This window comes from Suncus etruscus, chromosome 12 (assembly GCF_024139225.1).
Source record: "Suncus etruscus isolate mSunEtr1 chromosome 12, mSunEtr1.pri.cur, whole genome shotgun sequence".
Classification (NCBI taxonomy): Eukaryota; Metazoa; Chordata; class Mammalia; order Eulipotyphla; family Soricidae; genus Suncus; species Suncus etruscus.
In genome coordinates this window covers 89545326-89561365 of record NC_064859.1, presented here as the reverse complement: position 1 = coordinate 89561365, position 16040 = coordinate 89545326, and the positions used below count along the sequence as shown (strand labels likewise).

Below are 16040 nucleotides of genomic sequence, written 5' to 3'. Positions count from 1 at the left end.
TTTTTTTTTTTTTTTTGGTTTTTGGGCCACACCCGGTGACGCTCAGGGGTTACTCCTGGCTATGTGCTCAGAAATCGCCCCTGGCTTGGGGGGACCATATGGGACGCCGGGGGATCGAACCGCTGTCCGTTCCTTGGCTAGCGCTTGTAAGGCAGACACCTTACCTCTAGCGCCACCTTCCCGGCCCCATGGAGCAATTTCTTGAGCATAGATCCAGGAGTAACCCAAATGCTGCCGAGTGTAACCCAAAAACCAAAAATAAAGAAACCAAACACATATGAAGAGGTGGTTAGGAGCAGAAACCTCCTGTGCACTGAGATAGAGCTGGGGGTCTTATATGTCCCTAGGGGAGCCTAATAGTCATAGTAATGAGGATTGGGCCAGACTCTACTACTATTTTCAGAGTAATCTAAAAAAAGAAATTCAGCTTAATAAACATTTTGCCACAGGGGCTTCCTTAGTACTGACTCTCAATTATCACCATCCATGAAATCTGAAAAGATCAGAGAGTGATTAATGGTATCTTCTTTATTCTCTTCCTATGCATTGCTACACTCTGCAGCTTACTTGCTATCCACTGCATTCAAGCAATAAAACAAAGACTTTTAATAAGCTTCACAAAAAATTGCAGCAAGAGGGGCCAGAGAGATATAGCATGGAGGTAAGTAAGACGTTTGCCTTTCATGCAGAAGGATGGTAGTTCGAATCCCGGGATCCCATATGGTCCCCTTTTGCTTGCCAGGAGCAATTTCTGAGCATAGAGCTAGGAATAACCCCTGAGTGTTGTCGAGTGTGACCCAAAAACCAAAACAAACAAAAAAAACCCCAAAATTGCAACAAGATAGAAAATGACCATAATAATCCTTTATTACATAAGGTTTTTTTTTGTTTTGTTTTGTTATTTAGCAAAAAAATCCCCCCAAAAGGTTATTTAACAATTGTATATGTTATTCATTTCAGAATTTGTATCACACCCAGTGGTACCCCAGGGTTACTCCTGACTATACTTGGAGATCACTCTTGGTGATGTTTTTGGGACATTTTGAGGTAGCAGGACTCAAACTTCGGTTGGACACGGTCAGGGCAAGCACCTTACCCCTAAACTATTTCTCCAGACCATATTTTCCTTTTAATGAAGGCAAGTGTCCAAAATTTACTAACCTTTTCCAAGATGACAAGTGGTAATGATAATATGCTCTCTAGCAAATATTTCACATAAAAATCACTCAGCTTTGTTCCTCCAGGATAAAGATAAATTTGTAACAATGACTATAAAAACAAGTTTCCTTTGAAAAGACACTCATGCATTTGAAATAAAGGCTTTGAAATGGTGCCATTGTGATTTTTTTGTTGTTGCTGAAAATTATGTGAATCACATAAAATTTTCTTCTCAGTTTAAACATTTGAAACCAGAAAATTTTTGCCTGCTTAAAAAATATCCAAGCTTTAAACATTTCTTTTTTTGTTTGTGGGCCACACCTGGTGACACTCAGGGGTTACTCCTGGCTATTCACTCAGAAATCACTCCTGGCTCGGGGGATCATATGGGAGGAACACTGGGGGATCAAACTGAGGTCCGTCTTAGGTCAGCTGTGTTCAAGGCAAATGACCTACCACTGCACCACTGCTCTGGCCCCTTAAAACATTTCTGATACATGAAAATACAACATTTTTTGTACTGTATTTTTTTATATCTTTATTTAAACACCTTGATTACAAATATGATTGTAGTTGGGTTTCAGTCATATAAAGAACACCCCCCTTCACCAGTGCAACATTCCCATCACCAATGTCCCAAACCTCCCTTTTCCCCACCCCACCCCCGCCTGTTGAAAATACAACATTTTTTTTTTTTATTAATTGGGAAGATCAGTTTTTGAGATCAAAGAAAATGGGATTTAAATAAAAACCATAACAGGGCCTTTAATCTGGGATCAAGGGCCAGGTAGGGGATACTCCCTGCAATATTTAACCTGGATATAAGCCTGATTTTTCTTGGCTTGGGTCCAGCTAGAAAATACCCTGGTCCACCATGGTTACACCCAACAGTGCTAGGAAGAGGAATGCTACCACAGGAATTGAACTCAGGTGTGAAAGTACACACTTTAAACTTTTGAGCATGACTGGATTTCTGAATGAGCATTATGGCTTAGCATACTCACCCCATCATGTATGTGTTCTACATTCATATTTTTCAGGAAATTTGCTTGTTTAAATAATTTATTAAAATAAACAGAACATAACCTTCTATAAATCACTATTATAACAATTCAGCCATGATTTTTAAAAATGATTAAGTAGGGGCCAGAGAGATAGCACAGTGGCGTTTGCCTTGCAAGCAGCCGATCCAGAACCAAAGGTGGTTGGTTCGAATTCCGGTTTCCCATATGGTCCCCCGTGTCTGCCAGGAGCTATTTCTGAGCTGTTAGCCAGGAGTAACCCCTGAGCACCGCTGGGTGTGGCCCAAAAACAAACAAAAAAAAATGATTAAGTACACATTTGGAGAGGTAGTTTAACTGTAGAAGGTCCAGGTTTGATCCCCAGCACTGCTAGATATAACCCACATTCCAACTAATAATAAAAATAATCAAACACAGGCCCAGAGACAGCACTGCTGGTGTGGCCCAAAAAACTAAAACCAAAAACAAAAATCACACTGGAGAGAGCACAGCGGTAGGGCTTTTGCCTTGCATTCAGAAGGACAGTGGTTTGAATCCCGGGATCCCATATGGTCCCCCGAGGCTGCTGGGAGTGATTTTTGAGCGTAGAGCCAGGAGTAACCTCTGAGCACTGCCTAATGTGACCCCCCACCACCAAATAAAAAACATCTACATATAAAACTCTTATTTAAATACTGCTTGAGGGGCCAGAGAGAGCATGGAGGTAAGGTGTTTGCCTTTCATGTAGAAGGTCGGTTCGAATCTCCGCATCCCATAAGGTCCCCTGAGCCTGCCAGGAGAGATTTCTGAGCATAGAGTCAGGAGTAACCCAAGCACTGCCAGGTGTGACCCAAAGACAAAAACAAACAAACAAAAATACTGCTTGAGGCCGGAAAGTTAGTACAGGGAGTAGGGTGCGTGCCTTGTTTACTGCTGACCCTGGTTTACCTTTGGTGCCCTCATATGTCACCCAAGCCTGCCAAGAGTGTAGAGCCAGGAGTAGACCCTGAACACAACCAGGTATGGCCCAACACAGACATATAGACCATCCACAGCTAGTAACTGAATCAGTATAAATAAAATTCAACTTTTTTTTAAATCTCTCCAAAGAGTTTAATATAAAACCTTTTGGGTTTAACGAAGATATGAGGGCAAGAACCAAGGATGACATTGAGTGACATCTGGCTGTTTCCTTGTAAACTACTTCCAGAAGCCATATACTAGCTCCAACAGTTTTGTCTTTTTCCTTTTTCTTTTTTTAACTTTGGTTGATTAACTGATTGGTTTCTGGGCTACACCTGGCAGCACTCAGAGGTTATTCCTGGCTCTGCATTCAGAAATCGCCCCTAGTAGGCCAGGACCCACATGAGATGCCTGGAATTGAACTGAGTCCCTCCCAGATTGGCTGCAAGCAAGGCAAATGCCCCACCGCTGTGCTATCTCTCTGGCCCCATTTTCTTTATTTTCATCTGCTTTCAAATACCCTTATTATATCCTCAAAGCCATGGCCAATCTTTTCCTTGCTTTCTTCACTTTCTGTGTCATCTATGGAGATGTGTACAAGTTGCCTGTGGTCTCCCCCAGGATCGGGAAAAGATTGAAATGCACTCCTGCAGCAGTTCTGCCTAACTGGAAACCTAATTCTGATAGTGGGCATGGAGCCAGTGTGCAGAACCTTTACCCCTGCAAAGCCAAAGTCAGCTGATTAACAGGTACATTTGTTTTTTTTTAAGATCTTTAAACTTGTCAAGGGTTTTCCTTCACTGCAATATGTCTAGAGTCCCTGTAGTCTCATGTTTCCACAGACTTACTGGGGTTCCTCCAAGTTCTCCTCCCATTGACTGCACCTGACCTCACAGCCAGGATGGGATGTTATTCTAGTAACTGGTTTCTGGAATATTCAACCCAGCAGCTGGTCAGCCTTACAGGGAATGCAGAACTTTCACAAGGTCTCTGCTTGGCCTCAGCTACATGGATGTGTGGTTTCCTCTGAGAAGTCTGGGGCATCATATTTCTTTTGAACGTCTCCAGAAGAGTCTAGCTTGGGAAAACCTGTTGATGAAGGCTCCCTGACCATTGCAGTGAATTTCAGAGAACCACATTCTGGACACTCTCATGGCCTGTCTTTTGCTGAAAATGCCCATTTTTGATATTTATAAATTAATTTCAGAAAAAATACGGAAATTAAAAAGTAGAATAATCTATCTGAAAATAAAAAGTCCTATCTCCAAGAGATTGGTAACATTTCAGGGGAAATTTCTGGATTTTTTTTTGGCTAAGACTCTTCCTATGAATACACAAACATGTCTAATTTGCAAAATGCCTGATTAATATAATCTGCTAATACTTGTTCTTATTCTACAAGTCTTCCTCATATGTTGTGCATAAAATTAGCTCCTAAGTGGGCTCTTGGAAAAGGATTTTGCAGTTTCTCCAAGTCCCGACAGCTTGTCTCACAGTAAGGTGTGCAGAGATGGTAACAAATGCTTATCTATTAAGTGCAGCACAATAAACTGAGGGTATCGCCCTCTGAGGAGGACCACTAGGGTGTCTCATAGCAGGCTTGAGATTGGTTAAGGCTTCTCATAGGGCATTAGCTCCACATGACTATACACTACAAAAATTACCACCTATGTATCAGGCATTGGGCAAAGTTATGGGACTAAGACACAGAATGTGTGTTTGACTGTGTATGGGTGTGTGTTCATTGGGGGGGTGCATTGTGTGTGTGTGTGTGTGTGTGTGTGTGTGTGTGTGTGTGTATTTTGGGGGTGAGGGGTGCAGTTTGGGCCATCTCAGGCAGTGTGCATAAACCTTATTGCTGGTTCAGTGCTCAGGTGACTATATATGGATATAGAACTAAATAGAAAGTGACTGAACCCACTGTACTCTCTTTCTGGTCCATGTCTTAATAATATTATTAAAGTCTCTGAAGGAAAAAAACCCAGTTACATTATGGATCAAATGTTAAAGCAAAGAGTAAATCTTCCACAGGGCAGAAGGTCTGGCTGCCATGAGTAAGTTTTCCTGGGCTAAGGGCATAATGTCCTCGGGTCAAGTCTTAAAGGGCATTGGGCTGGACAAATAGCAGAGCAGGCAGGGCGTATACCTTGCATGTGGCCAACCTGGACTTCATCCCTGGCAACACATATCGTTACCCAAGCCTGCCAGGAGTGATTTCTGGGCACAGAGCCAAGAGTAAGCATTACCGGGTGTGGCCCCAAAATCAAAACCAAACCAAACCACAACAAAACAAATCTTGAAGGGCACATGGCAGAAACTCCAGGTGGAAAGAACATTCTTTTTTGTTTGCTTGTTTTTTGGGGCCACACCCGTTTGATGCTCAGGGGTTACTCCTGGCTATGCGCTCAGAACTCGCTCCTGGCTTGGGGGGACCATATGGGACGCCGGGGAATCAAACTGTGGTCCTTCCTTGGCTAGCGCTTGCAAGGCAGACACTTTACCTCTAGCACCACCTCACCGGCCCCTGAAATCATGTTTTTTTGGGGGGTAGGGTTTGGGCCACACCTGGCGGTGCTCAGGGATTACTCCTGACTATCTGCTCAGAAATGGCTCCTGGCAGGCACGGGATTCGAACCAACCACCATTAGGCCCTGGGTTGGCTGCTTGCAAGGCAAACGACGCTGTGCTATCTCTCTGGCGGAAAGAACATTCTTTTTTTTGTTTTGTTTTGTTTTTTTGTTTTGTTTTGTTTTTGGGCCACACCCAGCAGTGCTCAGGAGTTACTCCTGGCTGTCTGCTCAGAAATAGCTCCTGGCAGGCACGGGGGACCATATGGGACACCGGGATTCGAACCAATCATCTTTGGTCCTGGATCGGCTGCTTGCAAGGCAAAGGCCGCTGAGCTATCTCTCCGGGCCTGGAAAGAACATTCTTAATAGCTCAGAGGTTAAGGAGACCCATGACCTTGTTACTAAGAGCCCAATTCAATAGAAGCCTAATTTCAAAGACCAGAGTGAAGTGAGAAATGAGCACAGCCAGGTGCAAAGCAAGCATCCCTGCACTGCTTACCACCATTGCTCTACCATACCCTCAAGTGCCACTACCAGGGGTCTCAAACTCAATTTACCTGGAGGCCGCAGGAGGCAAAGTCGGGGTGATCAGTCAGTAGTAAGCCTTGAACATTGGGGGGTGTGACCCAAACAACTCAAAAAACAACAACAACAACAAAAAAGATTCCTCTAGGGCAGGGCCGCGATTTTCCCTGGCTCTGCAGTCAGGAGCCCCTCAGTTTCCAGAAGTATATATGCAAGAGAATAGAGTCTCAAGCAGGAATAAAACAGGGTGTGTTTTTACTCACTTTATTGACTTCTTTGTTTTTTTTTTTAATAGAACTTGGATTAAAAGAATAAATTTAGAAGATTTAGTTTTTATATGCTATATTTGGGGCCAGAGAGATAATATTGTGGGTAGGGCTCTTGCCTTGCCTGTGGCCAACAGGGTTCCATCCCTGATACCCCATATTGCTCACAGAATCCATTAGGAGTTATTCCTGAGCACAGAGCCAGTAGAATGCTCTAAAAACTTCCGGGTGTGGCACCAAAACAAAACAAAACAAGATATATTTGATATAATGGAAGAATACTCAGCAGCGAAGTTCAAAACACAGTAGGATCCAGTGAAAGAAAAGATCTAAAGAGAGATTTGGGTTAATAGTAGACATCTGGGATTTACAGGGACAAACAGTATCATTTGGTTTCTATTTGTTTTTTAATTACAATCATCTTTTCTTGTAAAAAGTATTGATTTCCTTTGGGGAGTTACTTCTTCCCCCTTTAAATAAAGTGTAGTGGATTTCTTAATCAGACCATTGTGAGTCTCTCTCCCAAAATGGGAACCTTGAGGAAAATTACAAAAAGCTCAACCTTGGCTGGAACACATTCATTCTAACAGCAGGACACTTGACTGTCCAGATGGTTCTTTCTAAAAACCATTCATATAGTTTCTGCTTTCTAGTCTCTTGGGGGTACCTTTATTTCTTTTTATTTCTAAAGCATGGTTCTGAGACATCCAAAGGACATTCCCAAAAATTCACTTTTGCTGGTTGTAGTCAGAATTGTGTCTGTGGCTTGAAATAAGAGCACTTTATACAAAGGGTAGATACTACATATATGTGTAAACAAATACTAAGTATAACACATAGACACAGATGTAGGTAAATGTGCATAGAATTTAAAAAAGACAAGAGAAAAAAAAAAGATGAAGCCTGAAAGCCTGGAGAGCAGGTGAAGGCTAAGGAGAAGCTAAGAGAAGGGGTCAAGTTCTAGAATAAGGGCCTGAGGAAGTGAGTGATGAGTGGTATCAAGGGACACAGCAATACAGCAAATGATAGAGAGCTAGGTGAGGAGATGAGAAGGCTTCAAAGCAAGAAAGAAGAAGCCCTCAAAACTTTTTTGGGGGGTTGGGGGGGAAATCAAGAGTTGGAGTTAGATGATGCAGAGGAACCAGCCATACAGTTACCTGAGCAGAGCCAGAAGTAATTCCCGAGTGCAGAGCCAGAAGTGGGACCTGAGCATTGCTAGGTGTGGCCCAACAATGGTACCCAATGAGTTAAAAATTGCCACTGCTGATGAGTCCTATATGAGTACTCTATGCCAAACAACATATACATTCTAAATGAATTCTAGGACAACTCTGTCCTTCAGCATGAGAAATTACTTCTAAGAGCTTACATTTTTAACTCATGATATTCATATTTAGGTTTTAAGAGGTGAGAAGTAAACAAAAAACTTGTGTGGAAGACATTTGGTCAGTTTTAGATATGCAGATTTTTATCTTGGTACATTACTTTAGACCTGTGCTATCACTGTTTTGTGGCCCCAAAACAAAACCAAACAAAAATAAACAAGAACAAAAAATGTTATTAGTTCTCTGAGGTCAAGAACTTAGTATCTTTCTCAGTTTTTGGAATTTCTAATTTGATGTGATTTTTTACATCTCAAAACAGTTGCCTAATGAATGACATTAAATTATTGTGTAATGCTTGCTGTTTTAGTTTTCATTTGATTCATAGTGCTTTTCAAGGTAATGATTTCATCAGTTAAAAAATAAACTTTGTCTTTCTCGGTTTTTGGACCACACCCAGCAGAATTCTGGACTTATGCCTAGCTCTACAATCAGGGATCATGCCTGGTGAGGCTCAAGAAACCATATATATAGAGTACTGGGGACTGATCCTGGGTCTCTTGTGAGCAAGGTAAATGCCTTAACTACTGGATTCTTTTTTTTGGAGGGGGGCCACACCCAGTGATGCTCAGGGTTTACTCCTAGCTCTGTGCTCAGAAATCGCCCCCGGCATGGGGGACCATATGGGATGCTGAGGGATCAAACTGTGGTCAGTCCTAGGCTAGCGCAGGCAAGGCAGACACCTTACCCCTTGCGCCACCACTCCGGCCCCTCTTTCTTTTTTACAGTATTTTTAAACAGATATTTTCCTGTCATTGTTCACTTTAAAGTACTTTAGCATCAAACAAATTATTTTTGTTATATCTTAGAAGTGATAATAGAATTAAAATTTATTATACTGATACACAAAATTACTATACTCCATCACTACCAAAGTGCACTTCCACACTGTCTCTTCTAAACTTGTCTTTTTCCTATACCATTTCTCTACCATTTTTTTTTTTTTTGAAAAATTGGTCTGTAATTAAATGTCAAGGTTTTGACATTTAACAGTATGGTTTATGCCCCTATTTGGATTTATTTATTATGATGGATTTATTTGGTTTATGCCCCTATTATATTCCAAAGATTAGTTAAATCATCTAATATTTGCCATCCTTCTGACATAATTTCGCTTAACATGATAGCCTTCAATTCTATCCATGTTGCAATAAACTGCAAGATTTCATCTTTTCTTATAGCTACACAGTACTTCATTGTGTATATGTAACTCAGCTTCTTTATTAATTCATCTGACATTAGACATCTAGTTTGTTTCCATACCCTTGTTATTGGATAAAGTGCTGTAATGAATAAAAGTGTAAATACATTTTTTGGAGTCGATGTTTTGAGAGGTAGCTATAGAGAAGTGGAATCGCTGAGTTATATGGGAGTTCTAGCATTACATTTCTGAGATATTTCATACTGCATTCCATGGAGATTGAACTAGATGATATTCTCATCAACAAGGAAAGAAGTTTCTTCCTCACCACATCCTAACATCGGCTGTTTCTTTTCTTTTCTTTTTTTTTAATGTGTGCCATTCTCACTGGTGTGAGAAGATAACTCATCTCATTGTGGTTTTGTTTTCCATTTCAATCACAAGTGATGATGAGCACTTTTTCATGTGCTTCTCAGCCATCTGTGTGTCTTCTTTGAGAAGGAATCTGAAGTGCTTCGGCCTTTTTTGCAATAGTTGTTTGCATGAATTAAAGTTGTAGTGTGGTATTCCCTGTCTTTAGTTGTGCTAGACTGGGAGTAGATACTTTGCTTTCCCTATTGATCAGTGTGCTTTCTGAATGTTAAGTATATTCTGTGTGTTGAATGTAGGTTTAAATGATGACTTTTATTTTCCCAACAGAAGCCCCAGGAAACTCAAGAATTCTCTCTCGCCTTTATATTTCTGCAGTATAGCAAATGGTGTTATAACTAAAAATACATTTAATAAATAATGAAGTAAAGGGAAAATAAAATTCTTAAGCCAGTTTTAAAAGTATTAAGAAAGCAAACAAAATGGACCAGAGCAGTGGCATAAGCAGTAGGGCATTTGCCTTACACACACTAACCTAGGATTGTGGTTTGATCCCCAGTGTCCCATATGGTCCTCCAAGCTAGGAGTGATTTCTGAACAAAGAAAGTTAAGAGTAGGCCCTGAGCATCACCTGGTGTGAGTGGGAGGGAGGGAGGGAGGGAGGGAGGGAGGGAGGGAAGGAGGAAGGAGGAGGGAGGGAAGGAGGAAGGAAAGGGAGGAGGGAAGGAGAAAAGGGAGGGAGGGAGGGAGGGAGAGAGGGAGAGAGGGAAAGGAGGGAAGGAGAGAGGGAAAGGAGGGAGGGAGGGAGAGAGGGAAAGGAGGGAGGGAAGAAGGGAGGGAAGGAAGGAAGGAAGGAAGGAAGGAAGGAAGGAAGGAAGGAAGGAAGGAAGGAAGGAAGGAAGGAAGGAAGGAAGAAAAAGGAAGGAAGGAAGGAAGAAAAAGGAAGGAAGGAAGGAAGGAAAAGGAAGGAAAAGGAAGGAAGGAAGGATGAAAGGAAGAAAGGAAGGAAAAGGAAGGAAAAGGAAGGAAGGAAGGAAGGAAGGAAAAGGAAGGAAGGAAGGAAGGAAGGAAAAGGAAGGAAGGAAGGAAGGAAGGAAGGAAGGAAGGAAGGAAGGAAAGCAAAGGCTCCATAAAACACCTACCATTATTTTCCATTGTATAAGATGACACCCTACTTTTCCTGTTAAAATATAATAGCGTTTGGACTATATTTGCTATATAAGACTACCTATCTTTAAATGCATACCAAATGGAAATTAAAAAATGTAAGAGAAAAAAGAGTAGAACCCCTCAAAGGTTAACAATGTATGTTTAATAAAGCTAGACTTTGGAGTGCCAACAATCATTTTACATCTATCATTTGTAGTGAGTGACTGTGATGTTTTGTGATCTACACGGAGAGCAGGGAGAGGGTAATCCTCCAAGAACAGCTGGCTGGGGTGCAGTGATTAACAGGATAGCCAGAAGGAGCCAAAGCACCTCCACTGTGTCCCATAAAAGCTGAACAGAGGACTGAGTACAGGAAAGCCGCATACCCGGTGGCTGGATGAGATGCGGAGCTCGGTAACTCAGCTCCTCTGTGTGCACTGAAAGATGAACCAGGACAAGCAAGAGGACTGAGTACTGGAAAGCCACATACCAGCGATGACACCCGGCAGCTGGACGGGATGTAGGATGCAGCGCTCAGTAACTCAGCTCCTCTGTGTGCCCCGAAGGATTAATCAGGACAAGCAGAGAACTGAGTGATGATGCCTTGGCAGCTGGATAGGATGCAGCAGTAAGGAGTGGGGGGGGTGGGGGGTGTGGATACTAGTCCCTGAAGCTGGAGTAAGTTTCAGCATGCTGTACACCAGCGTATAAGATGACCCCCAACTTTTTTTTTTGGGGGGGGCCACACCCGGCGGTGCTCAGGGGTTACTCCTGGCTGTCTGCTCAGAAATAGCTCCTGGCAGGCACGGGGGACTATATAGGACACTGGGATTCGAACCAACCACCTTTGGTTCTGGATCGGTTGCTTGCAAGGCAAACGCCGCTGTGCTATCTCTCTGGGCCTGACCCCCAACTTTTAAGAAGTTATTTTAAAAAGTCATCTTATGAGGCTGGGAAGGTGGCGCTAGAGGTAAGGTGTCTGCCCTGCAAGCGCTAGCATAGGACGGACCGCGGTTCGATCCCTCCGGCTTCCCATATGGTACCCCCAAGCCAGGAGCGATTTCTGAGCGCATAGCCAGGAATAACCCCTGAGCATCAAACGGGTGTGGCCCAAAAACAAAAACAAAGTCATCTTATATGCCGGAAAATATGATAAATATGAAAAGTCTAGTCTACTCTTCCTTGCAGTGTGGAGAGCTAAGCCATAAGGTCCAGGTAGATGAGGTGACATGAAGGGCCAGAATGTAATGATTTTTGGGTTTTGTTTGTTTGTTTTTTTTTGGTTTGGGGGCCACACCCAGCATGTACTGAGGGGTTACTCCTGGTTCTATGCTCAGAAATAGCTCTTAGCAGTCTCGTGGAACCATATGGGATGTCAGGGATCAAACCGGGGTCCATCCTGGGTTGTCTGTGTACATAGCCTCGATGGCAAAACTATGGCACGTGTGCTAGCGGTGGCATACAAAGGCCTTGCAGCTGGCATGCGGGAAGGTCCACAATTAAGATATGCAATTAAGATTTGTGCCACATAGATTTTTTAGATATTAAAATCTTGTTATTAAGGTTTAATTGATGTGCTGGCACTTTTGAGGACAATCTTTGGTTTTGTGCGGCAGTTTGGGCAGTCGGGCCCCAAAAGGTTAGCCATCACTGCCCTATAGCTATGCTCTCACTTCAGCACCAGCAGAATATAATGAGATGGTGAAGGTGGCAAGCAGGAAGAGATGGAACAGAATTTGGAGAGCAGGAATTACTTATTTTTTAAGCTTACATTTTATATTAAAGTATTTTAAAATACAGCAAAGTTGATCTTTTAATGAACACTATATGTCCACCACCTAGATTCTATCATTAACATTTTCTTTTCTTTTTTTTTTTTTTTGGTTTTTGGGCCACACCCTGTGACGTTCAGGGCTTACTCCTGGCTATGCGCTCAGAAATCGCTTCTGACCTGGGGGACCATATGGGATGCTGGGGGATCAAACCGCAGTCTGTCCTAGGCTAGTGCAGGCAAGGCAGACTACTTACTTACCGCTTGCGCCATGGCTCCGGCCCCTCAACCATTAACATTTTTATTATATATATATATCACAATGGTTCAAAATGTGGTCATGTGTCATATAAGCAATTGAATTTGTTGTAAAAAGAATACGACACAAAATAGTTCATCACAAGTGTAGTTTCCCTGCTCCCAGATATATGTGTATGCCATGGGGGCTGGAGCAATAGCACAGCGGTAAGACTTTTGCCTTGTATGTGGCCAACACAGGACGAACCCCGGTTTGAATCCGGCACCCCATATGGTCCTTCGAGTCTGCCAGGAGCAACTTCTGAGGGCAGAGCCAGGAGTAACTCCTGAACACCACAAGGTGTGACCCTCCTGCCAAAAAACATATATGTGCATACCTTCTAAAAAGAGGCATTTCTTTCCAATTTTAAAGGCCAGTGTCTTGTAAATTGTATAAATAATTGCTTGTAAGAATAATTACAAACAGTATCCTTAAGTTACAGCTGCCAAAACTATTTGGCCTGTCACCCCATTTTCATAAAACAAAGATCGCTCAGTAGCCCCCAGATGTTACCTTTTAAGCAAACAAATAGAAAATTCCCTCAAATTGTACGAGAGGCTACTGACCCAGAGAATTTTTGTTTTGTTTTGTTTTAGGACCACACCTGGAGATGTTCAGGGATCACTCCTGGCTTTGCACTCAGGAATTACTCTTGGTGGTATTCAGGGAGCCCTATGAGATGCCAGGAATTAAAGTCAAACCAGCTGTGTGCAAAATAAGTGAACTTTCCACTGTACTATCACTCTGGCTCCAGAGGATATCTTTTTATGCAACCCCTGTACCCCACAAAGGACAGTATCACCCTCAATGGGAAACACTTATCTTAAAGTAACAAAGAGCCAATAAAGATATTATTTTTTAAAAAAGTGACAAAGTGCCTTGTTAAAATGAGGGGGCAATTTTTATAGAGTCAAGAATATTAACAGTCTATTAATGGTCCAGGATTAGAGTATGGGAAAAGGTTAAAGTAAAAATGACATATTTGGGTGTCAACCATATTGACGGTAAATCTAAATAGTTCTCTATTTAGAGAGAATAGTTTATTTCTGAGGTTAGAAAAGCAAGAACTCAATTGAGCATATTATTCCACAGGCAGTGATGATAACCGAAATCTATTAACGAGGGTAATAAGAAAAGAACGTAATAAAGGAGTTAAAAAATAAAAGAGATTTATACAGTTTAAATTGTTAGAGGTGCTTCTCCAAAAAAAGGGAGAAAGGACTTGATGGTTAGGATAAGGAAAGTAGACTTTTATTCTTTTGGTTTTTGGGTCACACCTGGCAGCGCTCAGAGGTTACCTCTGGCTCTACACACAGAAATCGCTCCTAGCAGGCTTGGGGGACCATATGAGATGCCGGAAATTCGAACCACTGACCTTCTGCATGCAAGGCAATATGCCTTACCTACATGCTATCTCTCCAGACCTAGACTATTTTTATATCCAAATACAAGGTTGCACTACAAACATGCATGTGTATAACGATATGTATACTACGACCATCTATATTAAATATAAGTACCCTGGAGATGAAAAGCATATACTGTAGGGAATCAGCATGCATTGAGAACACATGTGATTTTAAACATTCAATGTATGTAGGATGTTTAAGGTGATGAAACTGCATGAAAACATAACATCTGAGTTGAGATTAGAATAAAGACAAGATAGGAAAAACAATGGTGAGAATTAGACAGCAATACAAAGTAACTCAATTTTTAGGTTGAGGTTTGCATTCTAGGACAAGGAATATAGCTCAGTCATAGTATCTGTCTTTTGTTGTGTTGTGAGGTCCTTGATTTGATCCTTGGCATCATAAAATTTAAAGGTGATGCAAATGCTTATTCTCATACTATAGAAATGATCCTGAAAGTATAGTCTTGCAAGTGTTTATTCTAAAAAAGAGGCTTGACAAAATATTTCTTCCTGTTTTTACAGAAACAAAGTGCCTACTGAAATAGGACTGTACTTCACTTCTGTAGAATTATACAGAGATGTACACAGTAAAGGCTAGCAAAAGAATTTCCAATATTGTATTTTCCATCTAGTCCTAGGCACAGAAGTAAATGGCAAAACATAGGTATAGGCCTCCTCAGATTTCCATCTATTTTAAAAATGTCTTTGTGAAAATTTCTCGTGTTCATTATTCATGTTTAATTCTAAAATAGTCACAAGGGTAAGAATCCTCTAATAAAATAATTATTAAATGTTCTTTAAAACTTTGTTTCATAACATATTTGATTTTGGGAGGCTGGTGAATGGTAGTGTGGTGGAGATACAGAGAATTCCACTAAAGGCCATACAATGCAAAGTATGGCCATCTGTCATTGAGCTATGTTCCTAAGTTGCACTTATAAGGCATGAACTTAATGCAATGACATAAAATAAGACAATTTGCTAGAACAAATATTTTGATCACACTTTCTTAATCAATGAGAGCAGCTACCTCCAAAAGAAGAGGCCCCAAGGATTCCTTTTCTATCACTCCTTGACTACTTGAAGAGATGTCTGATTTCTGTACTTCATCATCAGTTGTTGATTTCTCTGTAAAAAGAAAAAAAAAAAACGATTTATTTCCATAAAGCTTATGAAGATGTAAAATCACCTAATTTCTTATTTAAAAAATTAATTTATCTAGATACTTTCACATTTAATCTTAATTATACTCATTTTGTAGAAGATTAAATTGAGGATCACAAAAGTTAAGTAATGTGTCCCACATTAAATAATATATAGCTGGAAAAGGACTTACTAGATCCAGTGTTCTAAGAAAAAAGAAACCAGTATAAATTTATAACTCTTTGGGGCCAGAGCAGCAGTACAGTGGGGAGGGCATGATTCCCAAATGTAGAAAGAGGAGAAAACCCTGGGCACTTCTGGGTGTGGCCCACTCCAAAAGCAAAACAAAACCAAAAACCAAACATATAACCTTTTTTCAAAAGTGTACATCCAAGTTTTGAAGACTGGAGGGAATGTAAACATTTTCCTTCTATTTTTTTTTCTCTTTTCAGATTAGATCCCCAAAGAGGAGATATAAAGCTATGATCCTACCTTTCGTGAACCTGCATTAATTAACTAGCCTTTCACATTCATGTCACAATGATCTAATTGACAAAATTGTAACTATTAACTGATCTGTAATTCTTTTCTACAGAAATGTGTTGAAAAATCTATCCATCACCTTAAAGCAGCATATTTCAACAAGTTTTCAGCCAAGCTAATTAGTTCATCAAGAACCAAATATAGTAGTATTAAATAGATTCATTTTTCACTTTAAAATGTGAAATATTCTAGGGGTTGAAGAAATAGCTCAAAGGGCCAGGCACACACTTGGCATACAGGAGGCCCGAGTTTCATCCTTGGTACTTCATGATGTCCTGAGTAAATCATTACCCAGTAAGCTCCAAGCACCACGAAGTAGAACTTCAAAATCATACAAGTAAAAATAA

At 41.1% G+C, this 16040-nt stretch overlaps 1 protein-coding gene across 1 annotated transcript in view; it reads right to left on the bottom strand.

The window, feature by feature from the left end:
- Positions 1 to 16040, bottom strand: part of NCOA1 (nuclear receptor coactivator 1) — a 131042-nt gene that overhangs the window by 94774 nt on the left and 20228 nt on the right. Inside the window, exon 4 of the mRNA XM_049784504.1 lies at positions 15038 to 15135. Within this exon, the coding sequence (XP_049640461.1) occupies positions 15038 to 15135 (98 nt within the window). The remainder of the gene's footprint in view (positions 1 to 15037; positions 15136 to 16040) is intronic.